This window comes from Podarcis tiliguerta (assembly GCF_965153285.1).
Source record: "Podarcis tiliguerta genome assembly, chromosome: 6".
Classification (NCBI taxonomy): domain Eukaryota; kingdom Metazoa; phylum Chordata; class Lepidosauria; order Squamata; family Lacertidae; genus Podarcis; species Podarcis tiliguerta.
Window position 1 is genome coordinate 42,967,611 of NC_139539.1, and position 21,646 is coordinate 42,989,256.

Below are 21,646 nucleotides of genomic sequence, written 5' to 3' on the forward strand. Positions count from 1 at the left end.
GCTTCCTAATCTCTCTTTCAATGCTTCACTATTTTAATTAATTATGCTTCATTAGTTCAATCAATCAATTAATTAGCCAATCAAAGTTCAAGAGGAGTCCTACACAAATTGAGGAGAGAAAAGAGCTCTACTACAACACTAGTGCCATAATGATCGGAAGGCCAGCTTGCCAGAAGAAACTGGGATGCTGTAGCCAGCTGTATGAAGTCTCCAATAGACCCCATTTTAATTGCATTAGCCACACAACAGTAGCTTTGTTCACAAGGGGACAGCAGGGACAGCCCCCTGTTTTATGGGCTTTGGGAACCCTGTAAAGTCTGTGTGAGTTTATTAAGCTTGGTAGTGGCTTGTGCAAGAAGAATACAGCTCGTGACGGGTGCCGGAACATGTCAAGAGGGCACCAAGCCAGGCTGGTACGCAGGAGACCTGCTGCTCGATTAAGGGGATGCACAGCATGGTGCATGAGAGCCAAGGGAACGGTGGACAGAATATAAGAGGCCCACCCCATACAAGCTCTCATGGGGGAATTTAATTCACTCCCTGCTGACTCTCTCACTTTGTTGTGCTCTGAAGCAAGAAATTACAAGATTTACAGGAAAAAATGACATGGCCTTACAGTCTCACACTGGGGTCTCCCTGTAACAACTATGCAGCTCACCCACAGAAGGCCATACAATCAGGAATGGGAGAAAAATGAGCAGGGGAAAAAAAAACACAACTAGGACACAGCAGTATACATGGCTCCACTTTTCAAACAGCAGATTCCAACACAGTAGAGACACTTCTCCATAATTATTTTAAAGTCAACATGATAGTCATATGTACTGGTAGCCAACATTTTTTTTTTTTTTAATAGGCAGCATACAATTTTCCAACCACCTAACAATACGGAAACTAGTAGTTTGCTCTCAATCCATTTAAAAGGAAAGCTCACCCCCACTACTACCACGAAATAGGTAGAAACAGGCATGTGCCTTCAGTTCAAGAACCTAATTGCCTGGTTATTTGGAAAAGTTTGGATTTTCTCATAAATGTTTAAATGAATTATAATGTTATACCTTTCTCCAAAACTGAAAGTAAGAACAAATGAAATTCTTTAAGAACCATTTGGTCTGGAACAGGTTACCAGATAGGGCTGCCTTCTGATTTATGTTTGGAACCACTGATTGCATGTGCAATCAGCTGGAAGAGGGCGATTTGTGGTTTTGTTCATTATCAAGTATAATTTAAATTAGCTTTATACATGGATGTGTTATTATTATTCATTAGTAGACCTGAAATATCCAAAGCAGAATTAATAAAGAGTAATTAATAGCTTGGGTAGACTATTCAGAATATACAAGTAATTGGGCAAAATCTGAATTAATACCAGTGGGCAATTGCAGACAACTTACTTTGTATACTAACTGGTGATTTTGTTGGTGCCCAGAGGTCTTAACATAGCTAGGTATTTTGGTTCCAGGAGATATTCATCAAACAATTACATTGAATTTGAATCGGTTGATAAAGGTTTTCCAGTGATTTGGAACAATGAGCCTCACTCAAATTTAATATTTGGGGTTAGGTTAATGCACTTTAGATGAATATTTTGTCATGGATAATAAATATACTTTGTGGTGTTTCACTGCATAATCTCCAAGTATATTTTCAAAGGACTAATGACATATTTCAGAAGTTTATGTAGGATAATTCTACACTACATTTTTCACTTAAGAGAATGCAGCTGCCAATATTGGAAGGAGGCAGATATTAGTTTACATGACAGGACATATTTGTCAGCATGTACAAAAGAAGGGCATTTTTTCGCTACCTTGAATTCCCCAGCTTGGGCAATCTTAGAGATGGCTTATTTGGCACCCTTATTTAGATGGTTGGTGCTGGGGTCTGGGTTTCATAAAAGGAAAGATTCTATGCCACCTAACAGACAACTAAACTTGTAAACTGTTGTTTATAAGTGTTACAAGGTTTTTTTGGGGGGGGCGGGGTCAGACTCCTCTGATCCCTTGATCCAGTAACTGCTTAAAGCTAATCAAGCCTTCCAACTCCAGGGAATAACCAAACTAGCTTCCTGGTGAGGTGGTGGAGGATTAAAGGGCTCGGTGTGAGACAGCAAATGGATGGGGTCACCTTCTCAACAGAAAAAGCCAGAGTTGAGAGCAGAGTTTACCAGTGATGTGACCTAAAAGTAAAGCAGCAAGCTAGAGAGAGCCATGTCTGATTTCTGCTGGAATCCAAGGCTGTGGGCAATGGGGTGTTAATGCGGCGAACCCTTCCACGATAGGCTCAGGTTGTATATACGTGTAAATAAACCATAAATCATAAAGACACCACAGTGTCCACTGTCCCTCATTCCGAAAGGAAACACACAACCCTGGGTAAGCATCCGGAACCCCTGGAATCTCACACAGCTTGGGAGGGGAAGGAAGGAAGTCAATAAATGTTTGCTATAATAAAAGATGTTTAATTTATAATGTAAAATTTGAAAAATTAATACAAATTATATTTAAAAAATGGAATCTCACAAAGCTTGGAGACTGGGGTGGAGTGTAATATTAGCTCAAGAACTCAAGGCATCATGCAGCCCAAACAATGAAAATTTGCTTTAGAGTTTGTATGGAAAATTTCCTTAGACTTGAAATTGAGACTGATCTAGCAAAGATTAATATTTGAGTATATTAGACTCCACAACATTTGTATATGAAAGCACTGTCTAATGAAGGAAGATGTTGGAGGTATAATGCCCCATACCTGTTTTAAGGACAAAATTATATCCTTTTAGCCCCTCCTACTACAAGTATTCAATACACAAAGCACCTTGGATCCCAGGGCAATGATTATGCCATTTATTTCCTTTATTAGCTTAAAAAAAAAACTATTATAAAATTGAAACTGATCAATAAACATGAAACAAACTTGCTGGTAAAGAGTTCTGTAGATAAAAGCACAAACAGACAAAGGGCTAGGCATGGGGATGTAGGTTTTAACAAGGAATGAAAAATTAGGGGAATGCAAATAATCAGTAAAAGAATATGGAAATGATAAGCAAGAGCTAGAAAATGAATGTATCTGAAGATAAGAGAACCTTCAATGCAAAGATGGAAAAAGGTAACAAGTGAAGCTAAATATATATTCAGAAACATGATCATATTTGCATGCAGAAAAAATAAGATGGGCAATAGATCCCCAAATAAAAACTAAGTGATATTCTACATCAGAGTAACCCCATTGAATTCAGTTTATCTACTCTGAGTATGGCCAACACTGGATAATACACTCAATAGGTTGAAGCAATGATCAACTAAAACAATAAGCAAAGTGGGACAAAATAATGGAACCAAGCATGGGCATAATTAACAAGAAAATTTTATTAAAATTGTTGTTTTCTGACAACTGAAAATTACAATACTAATGTTGACATCTGAGAGGAAAGAAGGAATTGGAAGAGAACATTTGTTTGTTTGTTTGTTTGTTTGTTTGTAATCATTTATAGTCCACTCTTCTTCCCCAAGGATCCCTAAGATCTCTATCTTGAGGAGAAGAAGTAGTAATCGCATGATCAATAGATAAAGAAATGGAAAGAGAAGAGTCCAGAGGAAAAATATGATATTCTCTTTGAAAGATTTGGCTTCAGAGAATGAGAAAGCCATGAGGAAATAAAAAGACAAGATGAAAAATTAACAAAAGAAGAGAAAAGATCAGAGACAGAAGGTAATACAACATTGTCACCATGAACATGATTATTATAACCAAAAAATAAGACATGGACAAGAATAAAAAGCAAGGTGATTAAAATAGAACATTTAAAAACACTGGTAGACAGAGGAAGAGGACAAGGAAACAAAAGAACCATTAATGGAAATGTGGCAAGTATGGTTAGATAGATAAGACAAAAATGAAGAGAATGACCAACAGTATTGAAAGTAGAGGACAGAACAAGAAGAATAAGGACAGATCAAGATGAAGAGACTATTAGCACTCTTCACTTGACTGATAATTAAATAAAGTAAAAGTAGCTTCTGTTGAGCGGTAAGAACAAACAAAAAACTGATGAAGATCAAATAGAGTTAGGGAAAAGAAAAACCAACAAATGAAAGAAAACATATTCAATCAGTTTAGAAAGAAAGAAAATAAGATAAATTAGATGATTGTCAACAGGCAAGAATCAGTTAGTACTAAGGGAAAGCTTGCAAAAACATTACAAAAATACAGGTAATGGTAAGATCTCCAGAAACCTTTTTAAGGGAAAAAGACAAAACCAGAATAAAAGAACCAGAGGTCTTTTTGGATGAAGACAAACAGAAAGACCATTCAAAAAAACTGGGGATAAACGAAGAAGAAGGCAGCAGAGAGGTTCCAGAAAGAAAGGGCAAAAGAAGCAAACGCCATATATATCAGAAATAAACAGCAGTTGATTTATATCACAAAAAATGACCAAGAATCTGAGGAGCTGAGTGAGAGAAAGAAGAAAAAAGGTGAAACAATAATTTAACAACTGAAGAGAGACAATGAGCATTGTGGAAAAATCAGTTTTGAATATTGCCTAACAGGGGGAAAGGGTGAGCATTAAGTCTAGACTTCTAAAAAACCAGTGTGCTCAGGACCTCTGCCATAAACGTGCAAGTTGTCTAATATATGAATGAAGAGACTGGAAGTAAGAAGTAAGCCAAGGCTGAGAAAGAAAGGATTATGAGACCAGGCAGAAGAATAAATTATAGTAGAAAGAACAGAGCTAAATAGTGAAACAGCCTTATTAGGAGAAGATGAAGCAAGAGAAGACAGGAGGTAATTGCAAAGAAATCCTTCAAGAGAAAGGTTTCATCTAGGATCACAGAGTAGAATCAAGGAGGAGAGTAAAAGCAAGCAAGTGGTGATCAGAAAAAAAGATTGAAAAGATCAACTAGGTTACTCTACTAGGAGAGATGACAGAACATACTGCACTACCCCTTCCTCTGCCTTTCAGTACCAAAAGTTAGAGATGCAGGATACTTCCTGGTAGCGGCTTAAGAATGTTGACAGGAATGTTGACAAGAGTTTCATAGGGATGCCATGAAGAGGGTGGTCAGATCGTGATTTAGAAGAGCTTGGGGATTTAGAAGAGCTTGGGGAGTTGGTGATGGATGATCCTGGATGATCTTGAATGGGAGGGGGGTCCTAGAAGATTAGGGGAGGTGAAGTCAGGACCCCAAGAAGTGTCTGGCAGGATCAAGTGGGTTGGCAGAGGGGTATTCCATCCCCTGACATCAGACATCCCTAGCCAGATACTGCTGTTGTGGAGCTGTCTTTGGACTCTCCTGTCACTTTTTTATATATTTTATTTTCTATTTTTATAACAATAATTTTCATACATATTCAATCCAAATTTACTTGATTGACCTCCCTGCCCCCCCCCCCCCGTTTCCATTTTCGCCCTTTTATTTCCCTTGCATCTAGTTATTTTTCCACATTATTTCAAATTCTTTTTCATATCCTAATTCTATTTTCAGTTCATAAATGTTACAACAATCCTGCTAATGTTTCCACATTTTTACAGTGTTCTTTAAAGTAATCTATAAAAAAAATTCCATTCTTGATTAAATTTTTCCTCATCTTGGTACCTGACCTTCACGGTTAATTTAATCATTTCGGCATAGTCTATCATCTTAGTCATCCATTTTTCTTTCGTTGGGACGTTCTCTTCTTTCCACTTCTGGGCAAGCAGCATTCTGGCAGCTGTGGTCGCATACATAAATAATCTCTTTTGTTTCTTTGGCACTTCATCTCCTAATATTCCTAGTAGAAAGGCCTCTGTTTTTTTGACAAATGTATTTGTAAACATTTTTTTCATTTCATTATATATCATTTCCCAGAAGCCCTTTACCTTTTTGCATGTCCACCACATATGAAAAAACGTACCTTCTTTATCTTTACATTTCCAGCATAAATCAGACGAATTTTTATACATCTTAGCAAGTTTAACCGGCGTTAAATATAATCTATACATCATTTTCATATAATTTTCTTTTAGTGAACTGCATGCCATGAATTTAAATTGCAAATAGGTCACTAGCAATATATTGTGTTTTTTTAATTTACCATTTTTTTCTAGAAAGGGTAAATCCAGATTAAAAGTTTGGGGATGGGGTATGGATGCTACAGATGCCATGAAGACCTTGCGGGGGGGGGGCATGCATGAGGAACACCCATCCCACAACAAACATCCACTTAGATTAGATTCTATTATCCCATTGCCATCAAGAAAAAGTAATCCTAGCATAAGCAGTCGTTACATCTCAGTACTGTAACAGTCTGCTAGAGGCTAGAGCTAAGGTTTGCTACATGGTTGTATCCATGAAAAAAGATGGAGCCTTTCACAAGGAAAAGAACAGGTAAAAGGAACCGCCATATTCATATTACTCTACAAATTCTCAGTGGTTGGCCTGAAACATCATCCCCCAAAGACACAGAAATAGAAGATTGTAAAAGGGAATTCAGTTTTGGTGTGCAACTGTGGAGTGGCACTTTCATCTAAAGACAGAATGTAAGAGACACTGAAGATTCAAAAAGCTACTGAAGAGAGATTTTTCCTTGAAAAGAGAATCTGATAAACTTCTGAGAAAGGTAATCAACCCAAATGCTCTGGGTATTTTAATTATTTTATTTTAAATATTTTTATTTGATGAGGACATTTTGCAATATCATTCTGGATCTTTGCCTTTTCTTTTGCTTCCCTTGGTTTTGTTTTTCCTAAGAGGAACATTAGCAACAATTCAAAGCCACTTGGCAATTGTGTTAGCCCTTTGGCATCTTCTTAGGATGAAATAAGATGCTCCCCTATGAGAGTATTCTGGCTGACATACAAATACTTTTCTTTAGATTTTTAACCCACATAATTCAGAAGCTTAAAGTAACATTTTTAAATGAGTTTCTAAAAAAGTTGCTTAAACTATAAACTGTGTTAAAGACAAACAGATATAGCCACCAAATCCCTGACAATTACATGTTTGCCCAAATAAGAAGGTCTTGTTTTGATGTTTCTATTCTCTGGTTTAATCGACTATATGCAGAAAGAGAGTTCTAGAATAGCTATCAGAAAACCCCATTTGAACACCTTCCTCATTTGTACACAATGCATTAAAAAAAAAACAAATCTAGTGGTCAAGTCGGCTGACAATAGCAAACATGACAGAACAGATGGGAAGTACAGCTGGGCTGAGAACTAGGAGACTCTGGCTCTGTGCATGGTTGCACCATATGATACAGCACCCAGATTACAAGATGGAGCATCTCCCTAGATAGTAAATGGCTTTTGGATACTGGAGTGGCTGCCTACCAAGCATGGCCACTGTCAGCCCTCATCAAACAAAGCTAAAATAAGGCCTCCTGTACAGGCTGGGACTTTGCCTGGGCAACTCAATTATTCCTTTGCTTCTGGCTCTCAACTTGTGCTCTGGTTTAGACATCCCAGGTCTGCTCCTTAGCTCTTGGCCCCCACTCAACAGTTGCCTAATGATCAGCTCAGATGTGAAGCTATCAACCAGAATTATCCACTGTTCCAGTCATTCCACCTTAGCAAGCGTTTCAGCTTCCTAAAAGGAATTATTCCCTCTCTCCTCCCCCTGGTACACTGTTCTGGAGGATCTCCCAATGCCCCCCACAAACCAATTTCAGGGGGTGCACAGGGGGATGAGTGGGAAGGAGACCCACTGCACAAGTGGAAGTCTTTGACTGGGCTTCTGCTGATGGGGCTAAATTCAACCCATTCTACTCTTAATATTATATAGTGGCCCAGTTCACATGTCAAATTAAGCCATGGTTAAAATATAGTTAAAAACATTGACCAGGAAATAAGAGAGTCTGGCTCGACATGACATCTGATCTGGGGCTTGCTGCTTGTTTTCCAAAACCAACCATGAGCAGTATGCCAAGAACAAGGTTCAGTTACTGCTCATGATTTATCTGGAAAGAAACAAATCCGTAAGTCAAGGTTCTGGTGTCATGACAAGGCAAACTCTTGTCTAGTTTCTTCCACGGTGAAGCACCAGGATTGGAGCAAGAACTTTACAACACTGTATACCAGCTTGCTGCTTGTTCATGTTAAAACCACAGCTTGTTCCAAACTATGGTTAATGTGATGTGTGAGCCAAGCCACAAAGGAGAAAGAGAAAGCATGAATACATGCGTGTGTGATGTTCTGCTGAAAATATATTTAATGAAGCGTTCACTTTAATGGTTTCTATTATGTACTGTATATTAATATTAAGAATCAAAAATGCACCAAGAACTGAGAGCCATGGATGAGTTTCAATTTGGAAAATGAAAAGTGTTTCCATTTCAAAAACATTAACCTGAGATCTGTATTATTTTCAAAATCTCCCCCACCCTGCCCAATTTTAATCCACACCAACCAGCTGCATTTCTGGGAGAAGAATTTGAGCTTTGGGAGCTTACTGACTTTTCAAAGTGAATTTTAGTTCCGACTTCTGCTCTGGGTTCTAAGCCAATATAGTGTGGATCCAAGTATTCGGCTCAATGGTTGTTTCCGTCTCTATTTCTTTATGTCTGATTTTCAGCTGCTACTTTATGGCTTAGCTGCAAATATCCAGAGCAACAAAGCCTGCAAAAAGGGTTGTGTGTGTACATATCGAGCAAGAAAGAAAGTCTACAATTAATTCCAGGTGCACATGGGCACTAAAAAAATCTTGTCAATATCAGATCTCAAGAAGAAATAGGAGCTGCTGCTGTGAAGCATCCCACACTTTAGAAGTTTGAAGATCATCACCCTCTTAGGCAATGAATCAGCAGACCTGTTGCTGTCTACTTCAAAATGTTATAGGGACGTAGTTGAAAAGAGATATTCCCTCCAACTTTTCAGCTGACCAAAATAGTGGCTAGACTTAAGAGTTGTGGTCATATTGGGTAATACTTTTCCCCACATGATGGATGAGCAGCTGCTTCTCAAATTGTACAATGAACCTAGACATCTTTCCCTCAAAGAAGCACTTCTAAGAAAATTGCATTTTCCTGCTCTTTAAAATGCAAGGATTTTGTCACTGAAAAAATGAAGTTTTGCTCCAGCTTTTCCTTAATGTGATAGTTATTGCAATTAGAGGTTTGGTTGTGCAAGAATACCTACTGGCCAGTACCACTAACAATACTGCTTACGATTACCTCAAAACCACTCCAATGCAAATACTTTACAACCAATTATATTTATTTTATTTCTTTTGCTTTGGAAAAAAAAGTGTCTTTAGAGACAAAGCAACTTTCTGCTATACTATGGAAAAGTGGGGGTTCTCGAGGTGAGTAAGGCTAATCTCTCCTCAGATCAATGCACAGGAATAATTTCATGAACATTTTCAACCACCACCCCATTTCTCCCCTTTTGTTCTCTGAAAGCAGAAGCTTTGATGTACCAGAGCGGACTGTCCTGGATGCAGGCAGGATGCCTCTAGGAAGATTGCCCAATGCAAGAGACGAACACCTGGAGGAACGTGACACGAAATCAGCCAAAAGTAAGAGCAAGATGAAGCTTAATTAAGTTTTCTGGCATCTGCTTTTATCTTAAAATATTGTAATAATAGCATCATGTATTGCACAAATATATTTAACTCTCTCTCTCTCTACACACACACACACACACACACACACACCTGCAAAAAAAGGTCTGTTCTTGTGTTGCCACCCTCTGGACCTCAATCATGTCACATACGCCATGTACCTTAACTCTCTCATCTTAGGGACTTGTTTTCATTTAACAGTTTAACATTTATGCAATGTATGAATGTCAAGAAATGGTTCCAAAAACTGTCCTGCGGGCTTACCTTGGGTGCTTAAAGCAAGAGGATGCCCAACCAGTACAAAGGGGTTTTTGAATACCATGTGACCACCATTTATGAAAACTTACAGAATTCTCTACTCCCTGTAATCAGCACAAGTCCTAAATTTTGAAAGCAATAATATCTTATACTTCTGTATACACACAGTATTTTGGAGTTTGGATAAAGGAAAACATAGTAAGCACTCCCTTGGAAGGCTTTTAACATTTATTTTTTAGTCTAACCCTAACCCTAACCCCTTTCAGCAGCATATTCAAGCTTTTTTCAGTAACAAACACGGTTATGCATTATTCTTTAAAATGGAGAAACATATTTTCATGACAACTAAATCCAAAGCTATAAAATATAGTAAAATCTGCAAACAAGTTATCAAAGCTGATAACGTCATCTTAGTACTAACACCATTACTACTTTTGTAAGCTACTGAATTACGGCATATAGAAAGTTTGTTTGGAATCATTTTAGAGGAAGATTTATAGGGCTTTATATAGAATTGGGAGGTGGGAAAAGAGCAAGTTCCTCGTTCAAACAGAAGCAGATTTTCATCAAGTGCCATACAAAGGCCAACGTTTAGTTTCATTTGTCCACCAGCCGTTATATTTCTGATAGTCACCTTTCATCAGCCACTCTAGATCCAGCCTGTGTTGGGGGAAACCAAGCACTCCACTCTCATTTCAGCATTGCACTTTAAATGAGATTCTTCCCTTCCAACTAGTATTTCCATTGCTTTCTAATTGCTGTGCGTAAGGTTGTGGCGGGACTGTCAAGGACACTTACGGGATGATGCCCGTGAGATCACCGATGAGAAGAGACATATCTGCACCCCCATCACACTCATACAATTTTTAGATGGTATTTTCTTGTCTTCGTTTTGGCTACTGCCTCACTTCATTTTTACTAGCAATTCCTGGAATACATCTCTCTCTTTCCTATGTAGGGTTGGCACGCCAGTACGAAATACTGTCAAATGACTGCCAACTTGACTGCAGTCAAATATTCCATGAAGCCATGATGTTGACGATACACATATAATTGGTCTGCTATGTGTTGTATACATTTTTTTATTTTGATCTATTTGTTTTAAAGTGGAATTTTAGGCTGACCTTGGCATTCCAAAATAAAAGCAAAAGAGGAGGTTTGTTTCAGTGAACAATTAACATCAACAGAGATCTTATCTAACATTGGTTGCTCTCAGATAATATCCCAAGTCAAGGTTTGGAGGACTGGGAATGAGACACATGCTCACACACTGCTCTTCCTACCTCCGCTCAAGATCTCAGTTAAATACATTGCTTTCTTATTTAATCAAACTACAGCATGCCAGAAAGGCCACTGAACCACAGTGGCAAACCAGGATCACTTCACACCATTGCTTGCTATTTTGGATGTAGTGTAGTGTTCTACAGCATGATTAAACCAGGAAGCAATGTACTGTATTAAGTTGCATGCAAGGGGAGGTGAGAATGTGCAAGCACATGGCTAAATTCTTATTTCCCAAACCATGGTTTGGAGTACTATCTGAATGTTAAAAGTTATGGCATGACATTGATTGTAAAAAGTTGCAATTTTTAAAAACATTAGTATTATTGCTTCACAAAAACAGCTACTCAAATTATAAAAGGAAGTATCAAAACTGTTGAGTATATATTTGCTGTTTGGGAATCAAGTTGATGCTTTACAGAGCAATCCAACCCCCACTTATGCCAAGCTGTGTGGGTATAGATTGAGCAGAGGCATCCCTCCGCTCAGCTCTCCCAGGTGAGTGGGCCTCTGAACAGAGAAGAGATCTGCTGGTGATGGCCCTGCCAGGGGGTAGCCCCAAAATGGGGCATTCCAACGGGTGTGGTGGAAACAGACCAAAATCTGCTGGATCCCGAATTGGTCTTACAGCCATCACCAGCTGCCATCTAATCACTGTGCCAGTCTAGAGCATGTGCAGGCTTGTGTTACCCACCCCACCCTGCCCACTAAACACACATGTGAACAGGGCTGTGGTTGTGGGAGTGAGTTTGGACTGCACCCATAAAAATAAGTGACCGTTAGTTTGCCAACACCTGACCAATTGATGGATCAAGTCTTTTTTTCACCACTCAAATGTTCAACTCTACCCCATGCTCTCACTCATTTAATCTAGCCAACTTTGACACTGCTATTATGGAAGCACTGAGGGAAAGGGAAATGCTTATGAATCTTAAAATTTGATGGTTATATTGGGTTGTTTTTTCAATTTGGATTACAGATTTTGTGGTTCTATATTCTGATTTAATCCTGTTAACCACCCTGAGACCTGCGGGTATAGGGTGGTTTATAATTTAATTATATAAATAAATAAATAATAGGTTGGTGTTTTTTTAAATGATGAGGCAGCACAAATACTAGACAAGATCTGATACACAATTAATGGAGAAGTATGCCATATACAAACAACAACTTTGTTTTGGGAGAAGGTTGCAAAGGGTCAAGAAGGCAATAAATGAAGCCCATGGGCTGCCAGTTGGCAACCACTGGTTTAGACTACACTTTTTAATGTAACAACTGTAGGATTTTGTTAGGGCAAAGTGTGTATAGTGAGTAGTAGAGCACAATCTTTTCATACGCAAGGTTCCCAGATGCAATACTGGGCCTGGTCGACCTTTTCTTTAGGGTTTCGGTATCAGGTAATGGGGAAGACCTCTGCCTGAGATCCTGGAGAGCTGCTGCTGTAGCCACCAGACCGTGAATATAATCACGCAAGTGGGAGAAAAGCAATAAGGCCCCCAAAGGGTTAATCTCTTCTCCAGATGTTCTCAGCAGTGGCTCCCGAGGAAGTCAAGAGCAGTCAATGTGCAGTATGGCTCAGAGGATTCTTCTTCCCCTCCTCAATCCTGTCTTACCAAGTAGGTTGGAGGGGTGTTGTTGTTTTTTCATCACACTGCCTTGGTCTCTTGCTTTCCAGTCTCTGTAATGCTCCCTCTTTCCAAGGATTAAAGAGGATCTGAACTTGGAAAGGTGGGGTTCTGGTGGGGAGGACTTAGCCCAAGTTAAAAACTCATTAATGTGCAAAGACTAGAGCTCTTTTGAATCTCGTTACAGGATGTTAACACACTGGAGGTCTCTTGATGTTCCCACAGCAACCACTGTGGGAGTTCCCAGACGCTAGGCAACCCTCCCATGACCCTGGCTGACCTTTCCCCTTCTATGACCCTTGCCACAATGTAAGCGCGCGCTATTGAATCCCAGGACGTTTTTCAGCTGGGCCCCACCATTGAAACCTAAGGATTTCCCCCTAACACCATCAAATTTGCTAGAGAAAGATGGGAAGTGATCCCTCCATTCTTTCCACTCGCTTCAGAAAGAGTCTGCGGAAGCCTCACTGGAAGTTGTTTCTAATAGTCTACCCCTTGGAAGGAGGTGGGAGTTGTTCTCCCCATTCCCCCAGTGCACGTTCAGAGCAGCAAAATTACAATACAGCAACTGCATGTTTACTGTAGGCTAAAGCAGCTTTCAGACTACAGATATACAGACCCTTCTGAGCTAAAGCATGAGTGGGAATATAAATAGACACTCCCAAGACTGCTTTGAAAATGAACACATTTCAGAATGAACAAGGCACCACAGAGCATTTTGCTGGAGCCACATTTCAAGATCCAGGCTACCTAGAATCAAGGGTGCTTGACCCACAGAATTTTACTGATTCTTAAATTGCTGTTTTACTGGATCATACAGAGAGCTCAAATGGATCACAACCCCCCCCCCTCTTCCATCTCCCAAAAGAAGACATTGATCAGGTCACAGCCGCAATGCATATGCCCATATTGACTGCACTAGGAAAGTTTTACGGATACGTGGGTTGATATTTCCTATTCTGGCAACCTGTTCCAAAACACGCCCTATGAAGACTTGTACCCATAATTTGAAAAAAGAAAAAATAGCAATGTTATGGGTAATAACAAGCTTGAAGCTGGGCAGATGAAGCCTGGCATATTTTAAGAGAATTAATTACCATGGCTTTGATCACCTCCATCACAGCTAGTTTTATTATCAGGATTTCAGTTCTTCCTACTGCCGTTTCCATCTCCACAAGCAGTTCATTGGTGACCAGATTGCTTTTGTAGGCATCTGAAAAGTCTTTATCTATGGCATGACTACACACAGAAGCATTATCACACACAACACTTCTTTATGCCAGTACAGCCAACATGGTACTCTCCAGACGTTTTTGGACTCGCAGCTCCCATCAGCCCAAGCCAACATGGCCAATGGTCAGGGATGGTAAGAGTTGTAGTTCAACATCTGGATAGTAATACATTGACTATCCTTGCCTTATTGTATGTGTACAAATTGCACGTGAGTCACAGAATCACAGAACTGTAGAGTTTGAAGGGATCCCATGGGTCATCAAGTCCAACCCCCTGCAATGCATTCTCTGCATAAAGTTGTGCAACAAATGTGATAAGGACTGTTTAAAAAGCATTAGTGCTTCTGCATGAAGAATTATCACAGATATTTTGAGCAGTTGGCAAAGGCAAGTGGCAACATCTATACCAAGACATATGCATACAAGATCATTGACTATCATATTTCAATGCAACAGTATCAGTGTGCTTACAGAGCCAGAAGCGAAATACGACAATATTGTTATTGCTGGGTTGTTGTTGTTGTTTATATAAAACAACAACAACAAGTAGGTGCTGCAGAATGACTTTTCTTTTAAGTCCCTGGGTACAGGCTCACAACTGAATTAAAGACCGGACACATTACAGAGAAAAAGGAAGGAAAGTAAATGAAACTATAACGTGGCTGTTCTGTTTTCCTGACAGCAGCACACAGTGTTTAGTGTTTTCTCAGAGTCTGCCTTGTATCAAATTGGAAAGGGCAAGCTCCACAGGAGAAAGGTTACTTGGAGGTGGGGGGAAAGACAGGAACCCAAAAGAGCTGCAATACCCACAAACACTGGGAACATAGGGCTGGGAGGTTTGATTAATTGACCAACTTTCAAAGGATATAGAAGCATGACTGGGCGTTTAGGTTACTGTAGCACTTTATGTGTGATTTTTTTTCTTTGCATGGAAAAAGGTTCCCGCAGGGGCAATATGATCTATTAGGTAACAGGTCAAAGTTTGGGAGTTAGCCATGTATAACAAAACAAATTAAATCTACAAGGTCAAATCTTTGTTTCATAAGTTATTACTTCAGACATCTAGCAATAACCAAGTTTGCCTGTCAGAGCTCAGACTTGATACCCAGCTGCCAAATCATATGCTGGAGCTTCTGCTTTGCCCTCTGATAAATGGAGACCTTTCTGGATACATAAAAGAAATAGCTCCAGGAACCACTGAACTTTCCAACACATCTGCATGCAGCACTCAAGGGATCTGCTTGCCCATCCCAGATTTCTTTCTTCAACCATCCTGAATTCAAGTTCAGCAACTCCTCTCTTCCTAACATCCTCCTCCCTTCTTCTAGCCTCAGGACCATACGCCGGCTGCAGGTCACACAGCCTCCTTGTTCCTTTCATCTCTATTTAAACAAGCTCTTCAGCTCTGCCCGTTGCATGGAAACAGACACTCCGTCTTGTTCAAAAGTGACGAGCGCTCTCTTGCCAGTGCTGTTTGTTTCAGTCTAAACTCCTGTCAGATGCCTGACTTCTGACTCTCTCTGTTTATCTCCCTCTCCTTCTGTCACCTCATTACTCCACAGCCCAGCTCACGTTTCCAGGCCTTGTTTACCAAAAGCTCAGGAGTTGGGCACTTTGTCTGATGGGAAGAGGTGGAGAGAACATGTTATACCTGCACAGCAGCTGGAATAACCACAACAAAATCCTCTACTGTGATCCTCAAAATGTGTTCTTACAGTATGTGTACCATGAACAGATCTCTTCAGTGAAGCAACATTAGCAGGGTCCTGGGTTGCAGCTACTTTATAAAATATACCAACCTTAAGAGAACAAAAAATCCTTGAATTGACCAAGCAGAGGCCTCAAAACCTGGAATCTGATAGTTCTAATCCCTACTCTGAGCCTTATTGTTGTTTGGGCAAATCACTTTGAAAATGGCCGATGTGCTACTGCCTTCCATGTGGAGTACAATCAGCAAAGGCTTATGTTGTTCTAGGTGTTTGGTCATTTTGCAGTAACCCAATGACACTTGCATAGGAATCAGCATTCAAAATCATTACCTCCTTTGCCAAAGGATTAGAATACAGCATTGAGAAGGCACCTAGCTCATAGTGGAAGCCAGAGACTACACAACTTGGAGGGAAGGGCTGAGAGAGTTTGTTTCAAATAGGCATGGGGTGGGGGGACACACAGCCAGAAGTATTCTGGAAAAGGGCTATTATATTTTTGCCCCAGACATCTCCAGAAAAACAAAAGCAGCTCAGTTAATCCCACAATGAACTCCATAAAAAGCATGTGGATGGAGCTGTAGAATTTCTATACAGACAGCACTGAATCATATAAAATCCTAGAAGCAAGCACTGTCTAGACATACTTATTAAAGTCCACCTACTAGTCTGCGTTCATCAAACATGATCAGATCCAGGATGTCCATACTCAAACTTTGGGAGATGATTCATGAATGCAGGTGAATTAGAGAATGCTATCACCCAGAGCAAACTAAATGCATCTAGCATGTCAAAAGCAACTGTTCTGAAATGTGTAGTGCTGAACACCACATATACAAACACACTGTATTATATAAGTAGTTTCAACAAATACCCATAACACAGGATAAAGCAGGAGGTAGGTGTGTGTGTGTGTGTGTGTGTGTGTGTGTTGAGCTTTATATATACAAATGGCTTTTGACACAGAAAATACATGTCCAAAATCGCCCTAACAAAGACCAGCTATTATTCTGAAGCAGCAAGTTTTGATCTGTCTTTCCATATTTGATGGCATTAGCCATTTGCCCTCTAGAAGTAGTTCTTCATGACCAGTTTTATTACATTCTAGGCCTTAACTCTTCTTGTGGCAGGAATTTTACTAACTGGTTGTGTAATATGTTCACCAATATCTCTTCCCCGCCCCCCAGCCTTTTATTTACAGTCCACTTATTATTTTTCTAGTCCTCCTCCTGAGAATTAGTCCTGGGTTTTTTTCTGTTTCGTTTTTAAAGAGGAAGTGAGAGATGGCGCATTTGGGATCTGAAGCACAAGGAAGAGACAGAAGTTGTCAGACAGGAACAGACCAATGGCTCAGAAGCCTCTTTAAACAGGGGCAGATATAGGATGCTACTGGAGAAGGTGTAAATCCTTCATGAAGCACCTAATTGTGCAAAACTCTATATATGGGGACATTTATTACTGACCCCAGCTGCTGCTCAGCTTGTTCCCTGAAGCATGAAGATTGATGGCACCAATGGTTCTCATCTGAGCTACTGTCACTGCAGATGCCATCTGCGTTCAGAAGTCTCCTTTGCCTTTAAATACCGTCTCACACTGGTGAATTCTACAGGTTAATTATATGCAGTGCTGAGGGGGCAGGGGCATGGAAGAAAGGCAAACATTACTTGGGATAATGATTCTTCACCCCCCCCCCCAAAAAAAAATAACCTCCTTTCAGTTACTTCACACCTAAGCTCTTTCATTCCTGGTGAAGAAAAGAGCACAAGAAATACATTGCTCCCCTTTACTACTATATTCATTGGTACATCCCACTATAAAGTGACTTGCCTCCAGTAGAAGGTGCCCAGGAAGGAGCTGGCGCAAGGAAGTTCGTTTAAATTGCAGCAGGTGGGGATTTGTCATTTTTGGTCAGACCCTTGGGATACTTGAAAAAGCTTAAATGCTGTGTGCATGTGTAAATTATAAAAATATAAGCAAATATATATTGCCCTAAGGCAGGTATATGGGAGCACTCGGAAAACTGACCAAAATGACACATCTCCACAACGTATTGCAATTTAAAAACAACCTCCTTCTCCTTTACTTCCTAGGCATGTTCTACTGGAAGCAAGGCAGCCTCTCTACATAGTGAGATATGGCTATGGACATCTAAGTCTGTTGCAGCAGATTCTGTACATTGTTTGGCAAGGTAGACAAAATGTCCTTGTAGTTAGAACAAGAGATTCAAGTGAGTACCGTACTTCTATGTTCCATTTCTGAGACCTAGAATGGAAGAGAACAGGTTCCCAAATGTCTACCTTCCCTTGAGTGCTTTTTGAGGGAAATCCTATGGAACCACGCACATAAAAAACAGTAGCTGATCATTCATATTGCCTTATCAGAAAGAACCATAGGTTTGGGGGATACTTGATTCCTGAAGGATCCTCCGCTTGATTCCTGCAAGATCCTCCTCAGGTTCAGTCCACATAGAATCATAGAACTGTATTGTTGGAAGGGACCCGGAGGGTCTTCTAGTCCAACCGTCCAGCAATACAGGAATCTCAACATGGCTGATCAATTGTAGTAACAGTGGTACCTTGGGTTACAAACGCTTCAAGTTACAAACACTTCAGGTTACAGACTCTGCTAACCCAGAAGTAGTACCTCAGGTTAAGAACTTTACCTCAGGATGAGAACCGAAATTGTGAGCCAGCAGTGCAGTGGCAGCGGAAGGCCCCATTATCTAAAGTGGTACCTCAGGTTAAGAACAGATTCAGGTTAAGAACGGACCTCCGGAACGAATTAAGTGCGTAACCAGAGGTACCACTGTGCAACATTTTCCACAGCCATCTCTTCAAGAGAGTTCTGCCACAGAGCAAGACAGGATATCATATCTGCCGTTGGACAAGCAAATGCAGTAAAAATGAAGATATAGTATTAGTTGCCACTCTGTGGCACATGGCAAGTCTCAAACCAGTGGCATAAATAGTACATCAAGCCAAACCATACAGTATTATAACCCCCACATTGTTGATGTCAGATGATTGCCAGGTGGGTTGTCCTGCTCGCCTATCAAGTCCCTTGCACAGAACATCCTAAGTGACTGTCAGCTAGCTGGTTATCAAGCACTTGGGAACTGCAGCACAAGGGGCTGTGTCAGTCCTATGCTCAGCACTGAACGGAGGTCTTGCAAAGTGCTTTGTGCACCGCTGCTCAAATGCCTGATAGTCAGCTGTCTATTGGGAGCTTGTGAAGTGCTTTGCAAGCCCTGTGCGATCAAGCTCCCCATGGGGAACTGAGTCATGCAGCCTATCTAGCCACATCTCTCCTTGCCCCACAACTGATGTCACATATGGCATCACATGTAGGGCAGCAGGGCATTATTTCAGGAAAACAGGCTTATTTGGTCCAGAGTCCATGTGTCATTCTCTCCTCCAATAGTAAAACCACTGCAATAGAAAAAGTTTTGTGTGTGTGTGTGTGTTTTTTAAAAAAGCAGTCTTACACATTGGGGGCAGAGTGGATGAATTACTTGAGAATTTGGCTGTAAATGCCCCCCCCACACACATTGTACATCCTGACAAAGCAATAGCTCTACATCAGGAGCAATCGCTTTTACACGTTCCCACAGTGGCTTAGGCCAAACAGCACCAGGTTCATGCTACTCAGTGAGTACTGCTTAATACTTTACCCGGGCAATGAGTGAGCACACATCTGTTTACTAGAGCCCACAATACTGTTAAACTAATTGCAGTGCCAAGCCCCAAGGCACCATGAAGACAGCCTTACTACAGCCACACACGCCCCTCTGAAGGAGGGGGAGAACTGTGTCTCTTTCATTCAGCAGGGGTGACTCTGAGAAGCATGACATGCATGATTACCCTTCAGATCAGGGGAACAGTGGCTTAACTGCATGAGAAACGGCTGTTATTCAGGTAATGGATTTACAGTGCTCACTACTAAAGTATCAGACACAGCAATTTTTTACAGCTTTCACGCTGGAATTTACAACTTAGACGAGATGCGATCTCCGTATGAGTCTGGGCTCATTGCCTTATTTAGTATCTGAGGTTAGTAAAGTTTTCTCTTAAGTTTGTTTTGAAAGGTAAATTGTAAGCACTTAAATCCATACACAAACACATGCAAATGCTACATAAAAATTATATGCACATATATGCCTAAGAAATGGACACAAATAAATCCCTGTAGTGCATGTGTTCCTACTTTCCTTTACACGCAGCACATTTAGAAAGACCACCAAAACAGAGCTGCACTGTGTGAACATGGGCAAACACACAGTATGCCAAACGTGAACTCTGGCATGTACTCTTTGTTACCTCCAAATACCTGGCCAAGCAGGGTAGCTAGTGCTTCTAATTTGGGAGTACTTAATCCCTGATTTGAAGGAAAGACAGCAAATATGTGGAGTACCTTCACAATGTGGCACCCATGTGTGTATTTGAGTCAGCTCCAAAGGGTAACACTGCTGTGAGCATGCAAGATCACCTTTAGGACTTTGTGTGAGCAGAAAGAATCCACAGTGACATGGTAACAATTGTTACAGCTGTTCAGTTTTCAAGGCAGGTGACAGTACAGTGTTTGTAATATGTGATTCATTGGGCTGCCCCAAAAGCCTGCTAGTACTACACAATGCCAGCACTACACTGGCTTACTTGCAAAGCTGGAGATAGAAAAAAACACACATGAACAGTATCAGTAAAGTATGTACACAACTGAAGGAGGATGGTTAATACTCAGAAGAGCACCTTCCAATAGGGTTGGTCACAAGATTAAGTATGCTTGAAGTTACAAGTGGACTTACAAACAGCCATGAGCCAATCTGTTCACATGACTCTAAGAATATCCTGCCACTGAATGGGAAGTGTGGGGTACAGAGAAAAAGAAGCAGAGTGTGAACATACAAGGATCCGTCATAAACTAAGTCAAACATTTTGGTAAAAGCTGGAATGCTAATTTAAGGTATACACATACCTAGGCATAAATGCTAATCCTAAAGAAGTCACATCTATGAAAAGTCACTTCCATGAAAAAATATTCATTCCAATCAGAATTTTATGGAAGTAGGTTTTATGAAGGCAAGATTACTAAATGTGGCTAAGAACTGACAGCAGCAGACTATCCACAACCTCTCCCACCAATTAACCTACCCTATTCATGGCTTATTATCTTTCCATTGCCCCTTTTCTGCATTCTACTATACCACATAGTAGTATAAAGACCAAGGAAAGGGTTTGGGATCCATTTTAGATCAACCTGTTCCTAACAGGTTGAGAGAAGCACTCAAAAGGTAGGTAAGCAAGAGAGTGTCTGGAAGAATCAAATCCTCAATACCTGCTGCTGCTGAAAATGCAAGAGTTCCACTGGGCTCATTTCTCCATTGGTTTCTCCACTGGCTCCTCCTTCTCTTCCACATCCACCACCGCCTCCTCCATCCGTTGGATTGTTTAGGCTGCTGACCCCATTCTGACTGGAGGGAGTAGAACGTATTGTCTCCGAGGCAGATTCAACCATCATGACTTGCTAGCAGCACCTGCATAAGCAAAGTAGTACTATTACAAGAGCATAAATTTCAACTGAAACTACTATCTATGCTATACTGGAAGGCATCACACTGCACAATGTTGTTCACACTGCAACAGTGTTCAAAACTCCCATTGTTCTAGCCGCATTTTACGACAAGGAATTTCATTAGTGCAAGGAGTTTCTGAGCTCTGGACGCAGTACTGCGCCTAGGATTCAGATTAAAACTGCAGAGTGGAAGGAAAGGAAGACCTTTTTCTGCCTCCCCACTTCCAGGTACTGGAGAAGAAACGCTCTTAAGAATATTAGGGGGGTGGACAGGGAAAGGACTAGACAATGTGAAAAATAAACATAATATTCTAGCTGCAGTTCATTCGTTTTCAGCTTTGAATTCTTGTTATAGAAAAAGCACGCCTGGGCATTCAGTTGTTTTGCCCATAACCTCGGTTTAAGGTGCTACTTAGCGCCTAGCTTTCATATCAGTTTCA

At 40.5% G+C, this 21,646-nt stretch overlaps 1 protein-coding gene across 9 annotated transcripts in view; it reads right to left on the reverse strand.

Annotated features, from left to right (window-relative positions):
* Window positions 1–21,646, reverse strand: part of FOXP4 (forkhead box P4) — a 153,420-nt gene that overhangs the window by 88,671 nt on the left and 43,103 nt on the right. For 8 of the 9 annotated variants that reach the window (XM_083445733.1, XM_083445730.1, XM_083445729.1 and 5 more), the window contains exon 2: window positions 20,970–21,168. In XM_083445733.1, the coding sequence (XP_083301859.1) occupies window positions 20,970–21,152 (183 nt within the window). In that variant the 5' untranslated portion in view covers window positions 21,153–21,168. Of the gene's footprint in view, window positions 1–12,688; window positions 12,897–20,969; window positions 21,169–21,646 lie in introns of those variants that run through there. The other variant, XM_083445736.1, reaches the window with a different exon arrangement.